The 21,727-nt window shown below is 48.3% G+C and overlaps 1 protein-coding gene across 1 annotated transcript in view; it reads left to right on the top strand.

Moving 5' to 3' along the window:
* The window catches only part of LOC144764112 (zinc finger protein 783-like), a 121,261-nt gene that overhangs the window by 93,062 nt on the left and 6,472 nt on the right, over nt 1-21,727 (top strand). The window contains exon 4 of the mRNA XM_078650281.1: nt 21,063-21,161. Within this exon, the coding sequence (XP_078506407.1) occupies nt 21,063-21,161 (99 nt within the window). The remainder of the gene's footprint in view (nt 1-21,062; nt 21,162-21,727) is intronic.

Genomic DNA, 21,727 nt, shown 5'->3' with positions numbered 1-21,727 from the left:
GCTGGCATTGCAACATTGTATGGGGATCCAGCCAGCTCCTGGCATCTAGGGTGCTACACTAAAAGACCACGCTGCTGTAGCAGGGGCCAGTGGCAGCCATATTTGTAGTAGAGAGCACCTGCACCCTAACATAGATTAGCCATGAAAAGGAGCCCGAAGACCTAAGGGCCAACAAAAAGAAGGTGGGAAAAATGAGGCAAGGGCGAAAAAAACAGGGAAAGACCACCCTAGGGCTGACAGGTCTAACAAGGTACATGTATTCTGATGATGCTGATGGCTTTCGGGGAGTAATACGAGCTCTGAGCAGAGGTACATGTATTCTTATGATGCTGATAGCTTTTGGGGAGTAATACGAGCTCTGAGCAGAGGTACATGTATTCTTATGATGCTGATAGCTTTCGGGGAGTCCCACGAGCTCTGAGCAGAGCTACATGTATTTGATAGCTTTCAGGGAGTAATACGAGCTCTGAGCAGAGGTACATGTATTCTTATGATGCTGATAGCTTTCGGGGAGTCACACGAGCTCTGAGCAGAGGTACATGTACTCTTACAATGCTGATGGCTTTCGGGGAGTCGCACGAGCTCTGAGCAGAGGTACATGTACTCTTACAATGCTGATGGCTTTCGGGGAGTCGCACGAGCTCTGAGCAGAGGTACATGTATTCTTATGATGCTGATAGCTTTCGGGGAGTCACACGAGCTCTGAGCAGAGGTACATGTACTCTTACAATGCTGATGGCTTTCGGGGAGTCGCACGAGCTCTGAGCAGAGGTACATGTATTCTTATGATGCTGTTGGTTTTGTCTCTCAATGTGGCTTTTGGGGACTCTCACAAGCTCTGAGAAGAGGTACACGTATTCTTACGATGCTGATGATTCCATCTCTCAGTGTGGCTTTTGGGGAGTACCATGAGCTCTGAGCAGAGATATAAGTATTCTTACGATGCTGATGGTTCCACATCTCAGTGTGGCTTTCGGGGAGTCCCACGAGCTCTGAAGAGAGGTACATGTATTCTTATGATGCTGATAGCTTTCGGGGAGTCAAACGAGCTCTGTGCGGAGGTACATGTATTCTTACGATACTGATGGCTTTTGGGGAGTGGAACGAGCTCTGAGCAGAGGTACATGTATTCTTACAATGCTGATGGCTTTCCGGGAGTCACACGAGCTGTGAGCAGAGGTACATGTATTCTTATGATGCTGATGGCTTTCAGGGAGTCCCACGAGCTCTGAGCAGAGGTACATATATTCTTATGATGCGGTTGGTTTCGACTCTCAATGTGGCTTTTGGGGAGTCTCACTAGGTCTGAGTAGAGGTACACGTATTCTTATGATGCTGATGGTTCCACCTTTCAGTGTGGCTTTCGGGGAGTCCCTCGAGCGCTGAGCAGAGATACATGTATTCTTATGATGCTGTTAGCTTTCGGGGAGTAATTCGAGCTCTGAGCAGAGGTACATGTATTCTTATGATGCTGATAGCTTTCGGGGAGTAATTCGAGCTCTGTGCAGAGGTACATGTATTCTTACGATGCTGATGGCTTTTGGGGAGTTTCACAAGCTCTGAGCCGAGGTACATGTATTCTTATGATGCTGATAGCTTTTGGGGAGTGGAACGAGCTCTGAGCAGAGGTACATGTACTCTTATGATGCTGATAGCTTTCGGGTAGTAATACGAGCTCTGAGCAGAGGTACATGTATTCTTATGATGCTGATGGCTTTCAGGGAGTAATACGAGCTCTGAGCAGAGCTACATGTATTCTTATGATGCTGATAGCTTTCGGGGAGTCCCACGAGCTCTGAGCAGAGGTACATGTATTCTTATGATGCTGATAGCTTTCGGGGAGTCCCACGAGCTCTGAGCAGAGGTACATGTATTCCTATGATGCTGATAGCTTTCGGGGAGTCCCACGAGCTCTGAGCAGAGGTACATGTATTCTTATGATGCTGATAGCTTTTGGGGAGTGGAGCAAGCTCTGAGCAGAGGTACATGTACTCTTATGATGCTGATAGCTTTCGGGGAGTCCCACGAGCTCTGAGCAGAGGTACATGTATTCTTATGATGCTGATAGCTTTCGGGTAGTAATACGAGCTCTGAGCAGAGGTACATGTATTCTTATGATGCTGATAGCTTTCGGGGAGTCCCACGAACTCTGAGCAGAGGTACATGTATTCTTATGATGCTGATAGCTTTCGGGGAGTCCCACGAGCTCTGAGCAGAGGTACATGTATTCTTATGATGCTGATGGCTTTCAGGGAGTAATACGAGCTCTGAGCAGAGGTACATGTATTCTTATGATGCTGATGGCTTTCGGGGAGTCACACGAGCTCTGAGCAGAGGTACATGTATTGTTATGATGCGGTTGGTTTCGACTCTCAATGTGGCTTTTGGGGAGTCTCACTAGGTCTGAGAAGAGGTACACGTATTCTTATGAGGCTGATGGTTCCACCTCTCAGTGTGGCTTTCGGGGAGTCCCTCGAGCTCTGAGCAGAGGTATACGTATTCTTATGATGCTTATAACTTTCAGGGAGTCCCACGAGCGCTGAGCAGAGGTACATGTATTCTTACAATGCTGATGGCTTTCGGGGAGTCCCACGAGCTCTGAGCAGAGGTATACGTATTCTTACGATGCTGATGGTTCCACATCTCAGTGTGGCTTTCGGGGAGTCCCTCGAGCTCTGAGCAGAGGTATACGTATTCTTATGATGCTTATAACTTTCAGGGAGTCCCACGAGCTCTGAGCAGAGGTACATGTATTCTTATGATGCTGATGGCTTTCTGGGAGTCACACGAGCTCTGAGCAGAGGTACATGTATTGTTATGATGCGGTTGGTTTCGACTCTCAATGTGGCTTTTGGGGAGTCTCACTAGGTCTGAGAAGAGGTACATGTATTCTTATGATGCTGATGTCTTTCGGGAAGTCCCTCGAGCTCTGAGCAGAGGTACATGTATTCTTATGAATCTGATGTCTTTCGGGAAGTCCCTCGAGCTCTGAGCAGAGGTACATGTATTCTTATGATGCTGATAGCTTTCGGGGAGTCACACGAGCTCTGAGCAGAGGTATACGTATTCTTATGATGCTTATGACTTTCAGGGAGTCCCACGAGCGCTGAGCAGAGGTACATGTATTCTTACAATGCTGATGGCTTTCGGGGAGTCCCACGAGCTCTCAGCAGAGGTATACGTATTCTACGATGCTGATGGTTCCACCTCTCAGTGTGGCTTTCGGGGAGTCCCTCGAGCTCTGAGCAGAGGTACATGTATTCTTATGATGCTGATGTCTTTCGGGAAGTCCCTCGAGCTCTGAGCAGAGGTACATGTATTCTTATGATGCTGATAGCTTTCGGGGAGTCACACGAGCTCTGAGCAGAGGTATACGTATTCTTATGATGCTTATGACTTTCAGGGAGTCCCACGAGCGCTGAGCAGAGGTACATGTATTCTTACAATGCTGATGGCTTTCGGGGAGTCCCACGAGCTCTGAGCAGAGGTATACGTATTCTACGATGCTGATGGTTCCACATCTCAGTGTGGCTTTCGGGGAGTCCCACGAGCTCTGAGCAGAGGTACATGTATTCTTATGATGCTAATGGCTTTTGGGGAGTGGCACAAGCTCTGAGCAGAGGTACATGTATTTTTACGATGCTGATAGCTTTCGGGGAGTCACACGAGCTCTGAGCAGAGGTACATGTATTCTTATGATGCTGATGGCTTTCGGGGAGTCCCACGAGCTCTGAGCAGAGGTATACGTATTCTTACGATGCTGATGGTTCCACATCTCAGTGTGGCTTTCGGGGAGTCCCACGAGCTCTGAGCAGAGGTACATGTATTCTTACAATGCTGATGGCTTTCGGGGAGTCCCACGAGCTCTGAGCAGAGGTATACGTATTCTTACGATGCTGATGGTTCCACATCTCAGTGTGGCTTTCGGGGAGTCCCACGAGCTCTGAGCAGAGGTACATGTATTCTTATGATGCTGATGGCTTTCGGGGAGTCACACGAGCTCTGAGCAGAGGTATACGTATTCTTACGATGCTGATGGTTCCACATCTCAGTGTGGCTTTCGGGGAGTCCCACGAGCTCTGAGCGGAGGTACATGTATTTTTACGATGCTGATGGCTTTTGGGGAGTGGCACGAGCTCTGAGCAGAGGTACATGTATTCTTATGATGCTGATAGCTTTCGGGGAGTCCCACGAGCTCTGAGCAGAGGTACATGTATTCTTATGATGCTGATGGCTTTCAGGGAGTAATACGAGCTCTGAGCAGAGGTACATGTATTCTTATGATGCTGATGGCTTTCGGGGAGTCACACGAGCTCTGAGCAGAGGTACATGTATTGGTATGATGCGGTTGGTTTCGACTCTCAATGTGGCTTTTGGGGAGTCTCACTAGGTCTGAGAAGAGGTACACGTATTCTTATGAGGCTGATGGTTCCACCTCTCAGTGTGGCTTTCGGGGAGTCCCTCGAGCTCTGAGCAGAGGTACATGTATTCTTATGATGCTGATAGCTTTCGGGCAGTCACACGAGCTCTGAGCAGAGGTATACGTATTCTTATGATGCTTATGACTTTCAGGGAGTCCCACGAGCGCTGAGCAGAGGTACATGTATTCTTACAATGCTGATGGCTTTCGAGGAGTCCCACGAGCTCTGAGCAGAGGTATACGTATTCTTACGATGCTGATGGTTCCACATCTCAGTGTGGCTTTCGGGGAGTCCCACGAGCTCTGAGCAGAGGTACATGTATTCTTATGATGCTGATGGCTTTCGGGGAGTCACACGAGCTCTGAGCAGAGGTACATGTATTGTTATGATGCGGTTGGTTTAGACTCTCAATGTGGCTTTTGGGGAGTCTCACTAGGTCTGAGAAGAGGTACACGTATTCTTATGAGGCTGATGGTTCCACCTCTCAGTGTGGCTTTCGGGGAGTCCCTCGAGCTCTGAGCAGAGGTACATGTATTCTTATGATGCTGATGTCTTTCGGGAAGTCCCTCGAGCTCTGAGCAAAGGTACATGTATTCTTATGATGCTGATAGCTTTCGGGGAGTCACACGAGCTCTGAGCAGAGGTATACGTATTCTTATGATGCTTATGACTTTCAGGGAGTCCCACGAGCGCTGAGCAGAGGTACATGTATTCTTACAATGCTGATGGCTTTCGGGGAGTCCCACGAGCTCTGAGCAGAGGTATACGTATTCTACGATGCTGATGGTTCCACATCTCAGTGTGGCTTTCGGGGAGTCCCACGAGCTCTGAGCAGAGGTACATGTATTCTTATGATGCTGATGGCTTTTGGGGAGTGGCACAAGCTCTGAGCAGAGGTACATATATTTTTACGATGCTGATAGCTTTCGGGGAGTCACACGAGCTCTGAGCAGAGGTACATGTATTCTTATGATGCTGATAGCTTTCGGGTAGTAATACGAGCTCTGAGCAGAGGTACATGTATTCTTATGATGCTGATAGCTTTCGGGGAGTCCCACGAGCTCTGAGCAGAGGTACATGTATTCTTACAATGCTGATGGCTTTCGGGGAGTACCACGAGCTCTGAGCAGAGGTATACGTATTCTTACGATGCTGATGGTTCCACATCTCAGTGTGGCTTTCGGGGAGTCCCACGAGCTCTGAGCAGAGGTACATGTATTTTTACGATGCTGATGGCTTTTGGGGAGTGGCACGAGCTCTGAGCAGAGGTACATGTATTCTTATGATGCGGTTGGTTTCGACTCTCAATGTGGCTTTTGGGGAGTCTGTCGAGCTCTGAGCAGAGGTACATGTATTCTTATGATGCTGATGGCTTTCGGGGAGTCACACGAGCTCTGAGCAGAGGTATACGTATTCTTACGATGCTGATGGTTCCACATCTCAGTGTGGCTTTCGGGGAGTCCCACGAGCTCTGAGCGGAGGTACACGTATTTTTACGATGCTGATGGCTTTTGGGGAGTGGCACGAGCTCTGAGCAGAGGTACATGTATTCTTATGATGCTGATAGCTTTCGGGGAGTCCCACGAGCTCTGAGCAGAGGTACATGTATTCTTATGATGCTGATGGCTTTCAGGGAGTAATACGAGCTCTGAGCAGAGGTACATGTATTCTTATGATGCTGATGGCTTTCGGGGAGTCACACGAGCTCTGAGCAGAGGTACATGTATTGGTATGATGCGGTTGGTTTCGACTCTCAATGTGGCTTTTGGGGAGTCTCACTAGGTCTGAGAAGAGGTACACGTATTCTTATGAGGCTGATGGTTCCACCTCTCAGTGTGGCTTTCGGGGAGTCCCTCGAGCTCTGAGCAGAGGTACATGTATTCTTATGATGCTGATAGCTTTCGGGCAGTCACACGAGCTCTGAGCAGAGGTATACGTATTCTTATGATGCTTATGACTTTCAGGGAGTCCCACGAGCGCTGAGCAGAGGTACATGTATTCTTACAATGCTGATGGCTTTCGAGGAGTCCCACGAGCTCTGAGCAGAGGTATACGTATTCTTACGATGCTGATGGTTCCACATCTCAGTGTGGCTTTCGGGGAGTCCCACGAGCTCTGAGCAGAGGTACATGTATTCTTATGATGCTGATGGCTTTCGGGGAGTCACACGAGCTCTGAGCAGAGGTACATGTATTGTTATGATGCGGTTGGTTTAGACTCTCAATGTGGCTTTTGGGGAGTCTCACTAGGTCTGAGAAGAGGTACACGTATTCTTATGAGGCTGATGGTTCCACCTCTCAGTGTGGCTTTCGGGGAGTCCCTCGAGCTCTGAGCAGAGGTACATGTATTCTTATGATGCTGATGTCTTTCGGGAAGTCCCTCGAGCTCTGAGCAAAGGTACATGTATTCTTATGATGCTGATAGCTTTCGGGGAGTCACACGAGCTCTGAGCAGAGGTATACGTATTCTTATGATGCTTATGACTTTCAGGGAGTCCCACGAGCTCTGAGCAGAGGTACATATATTCTTATGATGCGGTTGGTTTCGACTCTCAATGTGGCTTTTGGGGAGTCTCACTAGGTCTGAGTAGAGGTACACGTATTCTTATGATGCTGATGGTTCCACCTTTCAGTGTGGCTTTCGGGGAGTCCCTCGAGCGCTGAGCAGAGATACATGTATTCTTATGATGCTGTTAGCTTTCGGGGAGTAATTCGAGCTCTGAGCAGAGGTACATGTATTCTTATGATGCTGATAGCTTTCGGGGAGTAATTCGAGCTCTGTGCAGAGGTACATGTATTCTTACGATGCTGATGGCTTTTGGGGAGTTTCACAAGCTCTGAGCCGAGGTACATGTATTCTTATGATGCTGATAGCTTTTGGGGAGTGGAACGAGCTCTGAGCAGAGGTACATGTACTCTTATGATGCTGATAGCTTTCGGGTAGTAATACGAGCTCTGAGCAGAGGTACATGTATTCTTATGATGCTGATGGCTTTCAGGGAGTAATACGAGCTCTGAGCAGAGCTACATGTATTCTTATGATGCTGATAGCTTTCGGGGAGTCCCACGAGCTCTGAGCAGAGGTACATGTATTCTTATGATGCTGATAGCTTTCGGGGAGTCCCACGAGCTCTGAGCAGAGGTACATGTATTCCTATGATGCTGATAGCTTTCGGGGAGTCCCACGAGCTCTGAGCAGAGGTACATGTATTCTTATGATGCTGATAGCTTTTGGGGAGTGGAGCAAGCTCTGAGCAGAGGTACATGTACTCTTATGATGCTGATAGCTTTCGGGGAGTCCCACGAGCTCTGAGCAGAGGTACATGTATTCTTATGATGCTGATAGCTTTCGGGTAGTAATACGAGCTCTGAGCAGAGGTACATGTATTCTTATGATGCTGATAGCTTTCGGGGAGTCCCACGAACTCTGAGCAGAGGTACATGTATTCTTATGATGCTGATAGCTTTCGGGGAGTCCCACGAGCTCTGAGCAGAGGTACATGTATTCTTATGATGCTGATGGCTTTCAGGGAGTAATACGAGCTCTGAGCAGAGGTACATGTATTCTTATGATGCTGATGGCTTTCGGGGAGTCACACGAGCTCTGAGCAGAGGTACATGTATTGTTATGATGCGGTTGGTTTCGACTCTCAATGTGGCTTTTGGGGAGTCTCACTAGGTCTGAGAAGAGGTACACGTATTCTTATGAGGCTGATGGTTCCACCTCTCAGTGTGGCTTTCGGGGAGTCCCTCGAGCTCTGAGCAGAGGTATACGTATTCTTATGATGCTTATAACTTTCAGGGAGTCCCACGAGCGCTGAGCAGAGGTACATGTATTCTTACAATGCTGATGGCTTTCGGGGAGTCCCACGAGCTCTGAGCAGAGGTATACGTATTCTTACGATGCTGATGGTTCCACATCTCAGTGTGGCTTTCGGGGAGTCCCTCGAGCTCTGAGCAGAGGTATACGTATTCTTATGATGCTTATAACTTTCAGGGAGTCCCACGAGCTCTGAGCAGAGGTACATGTATTCTTATGATGCTGATGGCTTTCTGGGAGTCACACGAGCTCTGAGCAGAGGTACATGTATTGTTATGATGCGGTTGGTTTCGACTCTCAATGTGGCTTTTGGGGAGTCTCACTAGGTCTGAGAAGAGGTACATGTATTCTTATGATGCTGATGTCTTTCGGGAAGTCCCTCGAGCTCTGAGCAGAGGTACATGTATTCTTATGAATCTGATGTCTTTCGGGAAGTCCCTCGAGCTCTGAGCAGAGGTACATGTATTCTTATGATGCTGATAGCTTTCGGGGAGTCACACGAGCTCTGAGCAGAGGTATACGTATTCTTATGATGCTTATGACTTTCAGGGAGTCCCACGAGCGCTGAGCAGAGGTACATGTATTCTTACAATGCTGATGGCTTTCGGGGAGTCCCACGAGCTCTCAGCAGAGGTATACGTATTCTACGATGCTGATGGTTCCACCTCTCAGTGTGGCTTTCGGGGAGTCCCTCGAGCTCTGAGCAGAGGTACATGTATTCTTATGATGCTGATGTCTTTCGGGAAGTCCCTCGAGCTCTGAGCAGAGGTACATGTATTCTTATGATGCTGATAGCTTTCGGGGAGTCACACGAGCTCTGAGCAGAGGTATACGTATTCTTATGATGCTTATGACTTTCAGGGAGTCCCACGAGCGCTGAGCAGAGGTACATGTATTCTTACAATGCTGATGGCTTTCGGGGAGTCCCACGAGCTCTGAGCAGAGGTATACGTATTCTACGATGCTGATGGTTCCACATCTCAGTGTGGCTTTCGGGGAGTCCCACGAGCTCTGAGCAGAGGTACATGTATTCTTATGATGCTAATGGCTTTTGGGGAGTGGCACAAGCTCTGAGCAGAGGTACATGTATTTTTACGATGCTGATAGCTTTCGGGGAGTCACACGAGCTCTGAGCAGAGGTACATGTATTCTTATGATGCTGATAGCTTTCGGGGAGTCCCACGAGCTCTGAGCAGAGGTACATGTATTCTTACAATGCTGATGGCTTTCGGGGAGTCCCACGAGCTCTGAGCAGAGGTATACGTATTCTTACGATGCTGATGGTTCCACATCTCAGTGTGGCTTTCGGGGAGTCCCACGAGCTCTGAGCAGAGGTACATGTATTCTTATGATGCTGATGGCTTTCGGGGAGTCACACGAGCTCTGAGCAGAGGTATACGTATTCTTACGATGCTGATGGTTCCACATCTCAGTGTGGCTTTCGGGGAGTCCCACGAGCTCTGAGCGGAGGTACATGTATTTTTACGATGCTGATGGCTTTTGGGGAGTGGCACGAGCTCTGAGCAGAGGTACATGTATTCTTATGATGCTGATAGCTTTCGGGGAGTCCCACGAGCTCTGAGCAGAGGTACATGTATTCTTATGATGCTGATGGCTTTCAGGGAGTAATACGAGCTCTGAGCAGAGGTACATGTATTCTTATGATGCTGATGGCTTTCGGGGAGTCACACGAGCTCTGAGCAGAGGTACATGTATTGGTATGATGCGGTTGGTTTCGACTCTCAATGTGGCTTTTGGGGAGTCTCACTAGGTCTGAGAAGAGGTACACGTATTCTTATGAGGCTGATGGTTCCACCTCTCAGTGTGGCTTTCGGGGAGTCCCTCGAGCTCTGAGCAGAGGTACATGTATTCTTATGATGCTGATAGCTTTCGGGCAGTCACACGAGCTCTGAGCAGAGGTATACGTATTCTTATGATGCTTATGACTTTCAGGGAGTCCCACGAGCGCTGAGCAGAGGTACATGTATTCTTACAATGCTGATGGCTTTCGAGGAGTCCCACGAGCTCTGAGCAGAGGTATACGTATTCTTACGATGCTGATGGTTCCACATCTCAGTGTGGCTTTCGGGGAGTCCCACGAGCTCTGAGCAGAGGTACATGTATTCTTATGATGCTGATGGCTTTCGGGGAGTCACACGAGCTCTGAGCAGAGGTACATGTATTGTTATGATGCGGTTGGTTTAGACTCTCAATGTGGCTTTTGGGGAGTCTCACTAGGTCTGAGAAGAGGTACACGTATTCTTATGAGGCTGATGGTTCCACCTCTCAGTGTGGCTTTCGGGGAGTCCCTCGAGCTCTGAGCAGAGGTACATGTATTCTTATGATGCTGATGTCTTTCGGGAAGTCCCTCGAGCTCTGAGCAAAGGTACATGTATTCTTATGATGCTGATAGCTTTCGGGGAGTCACACGAGCTCTGAGCAGAGGTATACGTATTCTTATGATGCTTATGACTTTCAGGGAGTCCCACGAGCGCTGAGCAGAGGTACATGTATTCTTACAATGCTGATGGCTTTCGGGGAGTCCCACGAGCTCTGAGCAGAGGTATACGTATTCTACGATGCTGATGGTTCCACATCTCAGTGTGGCTTTCGGGGAGTCCCACGAGCTCTGAGCAGAGGTACATGTATTCTTATGATGCTGATGGCTTTTGGGGAGTGGCACAAGCTCTGAGCAGAGGTACATATATTTTTACGATGCTGATAGCTTTCGGGGAGTCACACGAGCTCTGAGCAGAGGTACATGTATTCTTATGATGCTGATAGCTTTCGGGTAGTAATACGAGCTCTGAGCAGAGGTACATGTATTCTTATGATGCTGATAGCTTTCGGGGAGTCCCACGAGCTCTGAGCAGAGGTACATGTATTCTTACAATGCTGATGGCTTTCGGGGAGTACCACGAGCTCTGAGCAGAGGTATACGTATTCTTACGATGCTGATGGTTCCACATCTCAGTGTGGCTTTCGGGGAGTCCCACGAGCTCTGAGCAGAGGTACATGTATTTTTACGATGCTGATGGCTTTTGGGGAGTGGCACGAGCTCTGAGCAGAGGTACATGTATTCTTATGATGCGGTTGGTTTCGACTCTCAATGTGGCTTTTGGGGAGTCTGTCGAGCTCTGAGCAGAGGTACATGTATTCTTATGATGCTGATGGCTTTCGGGGAGTCACACGAGCTCTGAGCAGAGGTATACGTATTCTTACGATGCTGATGGTTCCACATCTCAGTGTGGCTTTCGGGGAGTCCCACGAGCTCTGAGCGGAGGTACACGTATTTTTACGATGCTGATGGCTTTTGGGGAGTGGCACGAGCTCTGAGCAGAGGTACATGTATTCTTATGATGCTGATAGCTTTCGGGGAGTCCCACGAGCTCTGAGCAGAGGTACATGTATTCTTATGATGCTGATGGCTTTCAGGGAGTAATACGAGCTCTGAGCAGAGGTACATGTATTCTTATGATGCTGATGGCTTTCGGGGAGTCACACGAGCTCTGAGCAGAGGTACATGTATTGGTATGATGCGGTTGGTTTCGACTCTCAATGTGGCTTTTGGGGAGTCTCACTAGGTCTGAGAAGAGGTACACGTATTCTTATGAGGCTGATGGTTCCACCTCTCAGTGTGGCTTTCGGGGAGTCCCTCGAGCTCTGAGCAGAGGTACATGTATTCTTATGATGCTGATAGCTTTCGGGCAGTCACACGAGCTCTGAGCAGAGGTATACGTATTCTTATGATGCTTATGACTTTCAGGGAGTCCCACGAGCGCTGAGCAGAGGTACATGTATTCTTACAATGCTGATGGCTTTCGAGGAGTCCCACGAGCTCTGAGCAGAGGTATACGTATTCTTACGATGCTGATGGTTCCACATCTCAGTGTGGCTTTCGGGGAGTCCCACGAGCTCTGAGCAGAGGTACATGTATTCTTATGATGCTGATGGCTTTCGGGGAGTCACACGAGCTCTGAGCAGAGGTACATGTATTGTTATGATGCGGTTGGTTTAGACTCTCAATGTGGCTTTTGGGGAGTCTCACTAGGTCTGAGAAGAGGTACACGTATTCTTATGAGGCTGATGGTTCCACCTCTCAGTGTGGCTTTCGGGGAGTCCCTCGAGCTCTGAGCAGAGGTACATGTATTCTTATGATGCTGATGTCTTTCGGGAAGTCCCTCGAGCTCTGAGCAAAGGTACATGTATTCTTATGATGCTGATAGCTTTCGGGGAGTCACACGAGCTCTGAGCAGAGGTATACGTATTCTTATGATGCTTATGACTTTCAGGGAGTCCCACGAGCGCTGAGCAGAGGTACATGTATTCTTACAATGCTGATGGCTTTCGGGGAGTCCCACGAGCTCTGAGCAGAGGTATACGTATTCTACGATGCTGATGGTTCCACATCTCAGTGTGGCTTTCGGGGAGTCCCACGAGCTCTGAGCAGAGGTACATGTATTCTTATGATGCTGATGGCTTTTGGGGAGTGGCACAAGCTCTGAGCAGAGGTACATATATTTTTACGATGCTGATAGCTTTCGGGGAGTCACACGAGCTCTGAGCAGAGGTACATGTATTCTTATGATGCTGATAGCTTTCGGGTAGTAATACGAGCTCTGAGCAGAGGTACATGTATTCTTATGATGCTGATAGCTTTCGGGGAGTCCCACGAGCTCTGAGCAGAGGTACATGTATTCTTACGATGCTGATGGTTCCACATCTCAGTGTGGCTTTCGGGGAGTCCCACGAGCTCTGAGCAGAGGTACATGTATTTTTACGATGCTGATGGCTTTTGGGGAGTGGCACGAGCTCTGAGCAGAGGTACATGTATTCTTATGATGCGGTTGGTTTCGACTCTCAATGTGGCTTTTGGGGAGTCTGTCGAGCTCTGAGCAGAGGTACATGTATTCTTATGATGCTGATAGCTTTCGGGGAGTCCCACGAGCTCTGAGCAGAGGTACATGTATTCTTATGATGCTGATAGCTTTTGGGGAGTCCCACGAGCGCTGAGCAGAGGTACACGCATTCTTATGAAGCTGATTGCTCAGAGCTCGTGGGACTTCCTGAAAGCTATCAGCTTCATAAGAATGCGTGCACCTCTGCTCAGAGCTCGTGGGACTTCCTGAAAGCTGAGGTACATGTATTCTTATAATGCTGATAGCTTTTGGGGAGTCCCACGAGCGCTGAGCAGAGGTACACGCATTCTTATGATGCTGATAGCTTTCAGGAAGTCCCACGAGCTCTGAGCAGAGGTACACGTATTCTTATGATGCTGATAGCTTTCAGGAAGTCCCACGAGCTCTGAGCAGAGGTACACGTATTCTTATGATGCTGATAGCTTTCAGGAAGTCCCACGAGCTCTGAGCAGAGGTACACGCATTCTTATGATGCTTATGACTTTCAGTGAGTCCCACGCGCTCTGATCAGAGGTACACATATTCTTATGAAGTGCGTAATTGTGGCCTCCATTGCTTAGATTCATTTCAGGTTATTCTGTAACTCCTCATTTAAGGCCTGATATATAAATGGACAGGTTGCAAGTAGAGGCTGCAAACAGAGCTCTGACATTTTTGCAATCAGTCAGAAATTTTTAGATCTAACCTATGTTCTAATGGGACCCATTGCAAAATTCCCTGTCGCAGAGAGTTGCAGAGCGGCCTGTCGAAAGTCTATTAATCAGAGAGGTTCCTGTTTGCGACCCCCTAGTGATCGGGTACAGACTCTGGCAAGATTGCCTGCATGGGCAGCAGGCCACCATCCGTCTTTCTGCAGGCGGATGGTGGCCTATATGTGCTTAGCATTAGGGCGTGTTTGCAGATCAGTCTCCGGTATGTGCCTTGCATCGCGGTGTCTTTCCATATCAGTCTCCTATATGTGCTTAGCATCAGGGTGTGTTTGCATATCAGTCTCCGGTATGTGCCTTGCATCGAGATGTCTTTGCATATCAGTCTCCTATAAGTGCTTAGCATCAGGACGTGTTTGCATATCAGTCTCCTATAGGTGCTTAGCATCTGGGCTTGTTTGCATATCAGTTTCTGGTATGTGCCTTGCATCGAGATGTCTTTGCATATCAGTCTCCTATATGTGCTTAGCATCAGGGCGTGTTTGCATATCAGTCTCCTGTATGTGCCTTGCATCAGGGCGTGTTTGCATATTAGTCTCCTATATGTGCTTAGCATCAGGGCGTGTTTGCATATCAGTCTCCGGTATGTGCCTTGCATCGAGGTGTCTTTGCATATCAGTCTCCTATATGTGCTTAGCATCAGGGCGTGTTTGCATATCAGTCTCCGGTATGTGCTTAGAATCAGGGCGTGTTTGCATATCAGTCTCCTATAGGTGCTTAGCATCTGGGCTTGTTTGCATATCAGTCTCCGGTATGTGCCTTGCATCGAGGTGTCTTTCCATATCAGTCTCCTATATGTGCTAAGCATCAGGGCGTGTTTGCATATCAGTCTCCGGTATGTGCTTAGCATCAGGGCGTGTTTGCATATCAGTCTCCGGTATGTGCTTAGCATCAGGGCGTGTTTGCATATCAGTCTCCAATATGTGCTAAGCATCAGGGCGTGTTTGCATATCAGTCTCCGGTGTGTTCCTTGCATCGAGGTGTCTTTCCATATCAGTCTCCTATATGTGCTTAGCATCAGGGCATGTTTGCATATCAGTCACCGGTATGTGCCTTGCATCGAGGTGTCTTTGCATATCAGTCTCCGGTGTGTTCCTTGCATCGAGGTGTCTTTCCATATCAGTCTCCTATATGTGCTTAGCATCAGGGCGTGTTTGCATATCAGTCTCCGGTATGTGCCTTGCCTCAGGCCGTGTTTGCATATCAGTCTCCGGTATGTGCCTTGCCTCAGGCCGTGTTTGCATATCAGTCTCCGGTATGTGCCTTGCCTCAGGCCGTGTTTGCATATCAGTCTCCGGTGTGTGCCTTGCATCAATGTGTCTTTCCATATCAGTCTCCTATATGTGCCTAGCATCAGGGCGTGTTTGTATATCTGTCTCCGGTTTGTGCCTTGTGTAGGCAGGTGGAATCTGACTATGTATGGTTTCCCCAAATTTTTTCCTGGTGTTTTGCTGGTTTTCGACTTAGTTGGCCAGGGATCCTGCTATTCAGGGCCCCAGGCTATCTGCTTTCTCTATAAAATGGACTCCATGTACTTTAGGTACATACCAGATTGGTTACTGGTTACCCTTGTGAGCCCCTGTATAGTGTACCATAGGTACCCAGGGCATAGGTTCACCTTAGGCCTACCAGGGGCTGCAGCATGTATTGTGCCACCCCTGGTTTGGCTTCCAAACTGACACCACAGGTCTGTTCACACAGCCTGGGTAAGGTGGTGTAATCACCCCTTACTTAGATATAGTATACCTATATCTGCCTTTATATATAGACCCATATACACCTATAAGCCACTCCTATAGTAGGCCTCGACAATCCTGGAGGCAGAGTGCTTCGTTTTATGTGAGAGGGTGCTGAGCCTCTTTGCAGCTTTCGGAACCATCTCCTTATAGCTATTCTATGATATAGCCAAGCCATATACGCTTAAGTGCACTATATTCCTTGCGGTTAATGCTAACATTGGTTTGGCTTTATCAAAACATGTTGTATAAGGTGTCAAACACTTTGGAATACTACCCCCCACCAATTCTGGCGGCGGGGGTAGCATTCCACCTTTCTAGAGGGAAAAGACATGTACGTTACTGCTTTACCCGGTTAAAGTTAAACAGAGCCCCAGCATCACAAAATGGATGCTGCTGCCACAGACACGAGTCTGACCTCCTGTTGCTTTGGGAAACTCCAGCAGGGGAGGCCTGGACAATAGGTTTCCTGTCCAGGGAGGTGCTGGCACCTCGCCAGACAGGGGTTTAGTGTATTGGGGCAGGGAGGGCTGCATTCAGTGAATGCATCTAGACACTACCTGGGGCACACAAGGTGCTCCATGCATAGTCCAGTTCAAACCAGTTGCTGGGGCACTCCAGCCCCAGCTCTGGCGCGAAACTGGACAAAGGGAAAGGGGTGTAACCACCCCCTTCTCAGGTTACACCCATAGGAGGGACCTAGTCAGGTAATCCAGACCCCATCCTTAGTATAAGTATAGGAGCTGTGTCCCCAGGACTTTAGATTATCCTGGAACAAAACTTTGATACAGAACTCTTGGACCTTCGACATTCTATTCTGACTAAAAGACAGAAGACATCTCCCTTGTGGTCAAGGAGTGACCACCCTGTTCAAACAGGCACCAACAGCAACTTTGCCAGTCTGCAGTTTAAAGGCTCCCGCCGGAACCCTAGTCTCTGCGACTCAAGAACTGGACTTCCAGACTTCTCTGACCCCGACCCACATCCACAGCAAAGCTGAGACCCATGGCGGACACGAGAGATGTGGGACCGGACATCTTGGACATCCTGCATTTTGCTACCTGAACTTCTTTCCTGAAGCCTCAGTAAGTTGTGCATTGGGGTACGAGAAGCCCCAGTCCCGAGCATCATTTGACCTGAAGCCCAGGCCCCCACACTCCGCGAGTGTCCCGTGGGCCCCGCCTTTACATTTGTGCTCGACGCGTCTTCCCGGCTCCTTGCACGTTGGCTAGTGAGCCCCCTGAAGTCGCCATCCTGAATCTGACTTGCGATCCTGGTTGCTCCAGGCTTGCTCCTGCTTCCCTAAAAAGGAGAAGTGCCACAGACCTTGCTGGTCTGCAACAGAGCCAATCTCGACATCCTGCGTGGGTTGCGGTTGCCAAGGCTTGTTGGGTCCAATCCGGATACCGACGCTGCAGTCATCTAGATCCATTGCGGGACAGCTTGAATCCAGCTCCTGGTCATTGTCGATGCCTCCTGGACCTCGTGGCTGATGAGACAAACTCACCTTCTTCACCTTAAAACACCCAACATCGCCTGGTTCCTTCCTGGTCACTGGCTAGTGACCCAGGCTCTGTCCCCTCTGCTTTCAGGTTCTTCACATCTCTGATCCACCCTTGGATCTACCTGGACACTTTTCTTCTGGTCGCCTGCAGCACTTCTTTGCAGCTTTCCATAGAAAATGACGACGAAACCCGACATCAAAAGACACCTATGCACCCGGCTTCCGTGGGTGAGGTAACCCGAGTACTCTGGTAGTCTCGAGGGTATTGGCCCTCCTAGTGTCTAAGTCTAAAAGGGTTCCGTCCTAGTCTATCCGGAAGTGTCCTTAACTTGTAACTTTTACGAACTCCATAGAAAGTCAAATGGAACCCGCGCCTGTGTTTTGACACTGAACGCGGCTCCCGTGGGTCTCCTACTTCCTAACCTTTGGTTGTTTAGTGTAGCCCAAGTGATTCTACAGGCCCTAGGCCTGCTTTCTAATTCTCTCATGGTTCTTATACCACTTTCTTAGTATATGGTTAGTGAGGCCCCTAGGGCATAACGTATACTGTGCAACTTATTGTATATTAACTGTGTGACTTGTATTGTATTTTTACCTCTGACCTCACAAAGAGTGCAGAGGGGTTGTGTTTAGATTAAATACATATATATTTGATGTATACGTTGTATGGTGTACTTTCATTTGGTATTCAAGGGATTATATATGGTAAAACAACTTGCTTAACTCGCCTACTGAAGTCTTAGCCTGAAGACTGCTGGTTCATTCTACAACTAGGATAGCTTTCTATAAGGTTGACTCTACAACCACCATCAATAAGGGTCTATTAGACTGGTGCAAGGTGCCCACTAGAACTAGTGAACACCATATGCCAGGCTAACTTCTCACAACTTGCATCAAAGGTGTCTTTGCATATCAGTCTCCTATATGTGCTTAGCATCAGGGTGTGTTTGCATATCAGTCTCCGCTATGTGCCTTGCATCGAAGTGTCTTTGCATATCAGTCTCCTGTATGTGCTTAGCTTCAGGGCGTGTTTGCATATCAGTCTCCGGTATGTGCCTTGCATCGAGGTGTCTTTGCATATCAGACCCCTATATATGCTTAGCATCTGGGCGTGTTTGTATATCAGTCTCCGGTATGTGCCTTGTATCGAGGTGTCTTTGCATATCAGACCCCTATATGTGCTTAGCATTTGGGCGTGTTTGCATATCAGTCTCCGGTATGTGCCTTGCATATCAGTGTGTCTTTGCATATCAGTCTCCCATATGAGCTTAGCATCAGGGCGTGTTTGCATATCAGTCTCCGGTGTGTGCCTTGCATCAAGGTGTCTTTGCATATTAGTCTCCTATATGTGCTTAGCATCAGGGCGTGTTGCATATCAGTCTCCGGTATGTGCCTTGCATCGAGGTGTCTTTGTATATCAGTCTCCTATATGTCCTTAGCATCAGGGCGTGTTTGCATATCAGTCTCCGGTACGTGCCTTGCTTCGGGGCGTGTTTGCATATCAGCCTCTGGTATGTGCCTTGCATCAGTGTGTCTTTGCATATCAGTCTCCTGTATGTGCCTTGCATCATGGCGTGTTTGTATATCAGTCTCCGGTATGTGCCTTGCATCGAGGTGTCTTTGCATATCAGACCCCTATATGTGCTTAGGATCAGGGCGTGTTTGCATATCAGTCTCCGGTATGTGCCTTGCATCGAGGTGTCTTTGCATATCAGTCTCCTATATGTGCTAAGCATCAGGGTGTGTTTGCATATCAGTTTCCGGTATGTGCCTTGCATCGAGGTGTCTTTGCATATCAGTCTCCTATATGTGCTTAGGATCAGGGCGTGTTTGCATATCAGTCTCCGGTATGTGCCTTGCATCGAGGTGTCTTTGCATATCAGTCTCCTATATGTGCTAAGCATCAGGGGTTGTTTGCATATCAGTCTCCGGTATGTGCCTTGCATCGAGGTGTCTTTGCATATCAGTCTCCTATATGTGCTAAGCATCAGGGCGTGTTTGCATATCAGTCTCCTATATGTGCTTAGCATCAGGGCGTGTTGCATATCAGTCTCCGGTATGTGCCTTGCATCGAGGTGTCTTTGTATATCAGTCTCCTATATGTCCTTAGCATCAGGGCGTGTTTGCATATCAGTCTCCGGTACGTGCCTTGCATCGGGGCGTGTTTGCATATCAGCCTCTGGTATGTGCCTTGCATCAGTGTGTCTTTGCATATCAGTCTCCTGTATGTGCCTTGCATCATGGCGTGTTTGTATATCAGTCTCCGGGATGTGCCTTGCATCGAGGTGTCTTTGCATATCAGACCCCTATATGTGCTTAGGATCAGGGTGTGTTTGCATATCAGTCTCCGGTATGTGCCTTGCATCGAGGTGTCTTTGCATATCAGTCTCCTATATGTGCTTAGGATCAGGGCGTGTTTGCATATCAGTCTCCGGTATGTGCCTTGCATCGAGGTGTCTTTGCATATCAGTCTCCTATATGTGCTTAGCATCAGGGCGTGTTTGCATATCAGTCTCCGGTATGTGCCTTGCATCGAGGTGTCTTTGCATATCAGTCTCCTATATGTCCTTAGCATCAGGGCGTGTTTGCATATCAGTCTCCGGTATGTGCCTTGCATCAGGGCGTGTTTGTATATCAGTCTCCGGTATGTGCCTTGCATCGAGGTGTCTTTGCATATCAGACCCCTATATGTGCTTAGCATTTGGGTGTGTTTGCATATCAGTCTCCTGTATGTGCCTTGCATCATGGCTTGTTTGCCTATCAGTCTCCGGTTTGTGCCTTGCATCAGGGTGTCTTTGCATATCAGTCTCCTATATGTCCTTAGCATCAGGGCGTGTTTGCATATCAGTCTCCGGTATGTGCCATGCATCAGTGTGTCTTTGCCTATCAGTCCCCGGTATGTGCTTAGCCTTCGGGGCGTGCTTACATATCAGTCTCCGGTATGTGCCTTGCATCAGGGCGTCTTTGCATATCAGACTCCTATATGTGCTTAGCATTTGGTCGTGTTTGCATATCCGTCTCCTGTATGTGCCTTACATCAGGGTGTCTTTGCATATCAGTCTCCTATATGTGCTTAGCATCAGGGCGTGTTGCATATCAGTCTCCGGTATGTGCCTTGTATCGAGGTGTCTTTGCATATCAGTCTCCTATATGTGCTTAGCATCTGATCGTGTTTGCATATCTGTCTCCGGTATCTGCCTTATATCGAGGTGTCTTTGCATATCAGTCTCCTATATGTGCTTAGCATCTGATCGTGTTTGCATATCAGTCTCCGGTATGTTCCTTGCATCAGTGTGTCTTTGCATATCAGTCTCCAGTATGTGCTTAGCCTGAGTGTGTCTTTGCATATCAGTCTCCGGTATGTGCCTTACATCAGGGTGTCTTTGCATATCAGTCTCCTATATGTGCTTAGCATCAGGGCGTGTTGCATATCAGTCTCCGGTATGTTCCTTTTATCGAGGTGTCTTTGCATATCAGTCTCCTATATGTGCTTAGCATCTGATCGTGTTTGCATATCAGTCTTCGGTATGTGCCTTGCATCAGTGTGTCTTTTCATATCAGTCTCCGGTATGTGACTTGCATCAGTGTGTCTTTGCATATCAGTCTCCTGTATGTGCCTTGCATCGAGGTGTCTTTGCATATCAGTCCCCGGTATGTGCCTTGCATCAGTGTGTCTTTTCATATCAGTCTCTGGTATGTGACTTGCATCAGTGTGTCTTTGCATATCAGTCTCCTGTATGTGCCTTGCATCGAGGTGTCTTTGCATATCAGTCCCCGGTATGTGCCTTGCATCAGTGTGTCTTTGCATATCTGTAATCCTGAGCTCAGGGCCTTTGTAAGACCTTACCTTTTGCAAACGCTGATCACTGGTCGGCCCATGCTGTGTGTCTACCAATCTGTCTTTGTTCTGATGCGTGTCCTTATCAACGAGTTCCTTTTTTCTGTGCGCTTTGTAGGTTGTCCTTCTGGTCCAGACATTTTATTCCGAGTTTCCGATGTGGGAGAAGTGGTCGTCCATGATCAGCTTGACTCTGATGGCCAAGGGAGTGAGGCCGGTGAGTTCTTACTAGATCTTACTCGATATTTGTTACATGAATCGTGACCAGACCTTCATTCCTGGTAAGCGAGATTCACCTACATTGGTAGCTACATATTAGCAGTGTCCTGTGGTTTGTTTGTGTAACCCTATAATACACTCATGCTCAAGGTTGAGCTCTTCCTATTATCGAGAACGGTTAGATACTGTTGGGACATATTTAACTCTTAAACTTCTGGAGTTCACAAGGGGAAGGGGGTTAACCTGTCAAGGCCGAGTGGTTAACGGTAGTGGAGATGACAAGTTCTCTTTGCTTTAGATGTGTGATTGGCCAGGAGTAGTGGGCCTCATCATTTAGAGGGGTGAGTGTCCGTGATAGTGGGCTAACAGCCAAGTGTAGTTTTTTAGTAGAGTCAGTGGTCCGGAGATGAGGGACTGACCAGTTGGAGTCCAGTTCTTTAGACAGGTGAGTGGTTGGGGTAGTGGGCAGAAAGGCGAGGGCCCAGCTGTTTTTAGGGAGGAGCAGTTGGGGGTAACGGGCTGCACATACAACGTCTAGCTCTTTAGAAGAATGAATGGTAAGGT

Source organism: Lissotriton helveticus, chromosome 6, assembly GCF_964261635.1.
Source record: "Lissotriton helveticus chromosome 6, aLisHel1.1, whole genome shotgun sequence".
NCBI lineage: Eukaryota > Metazoa > Chordata > Amphibia > Caudata > Salamandridae > Lissotriton > Lissotriton helveticus.
This window is presented reverse-complemented; position numbering and strand designations above follow the sequence as displayed.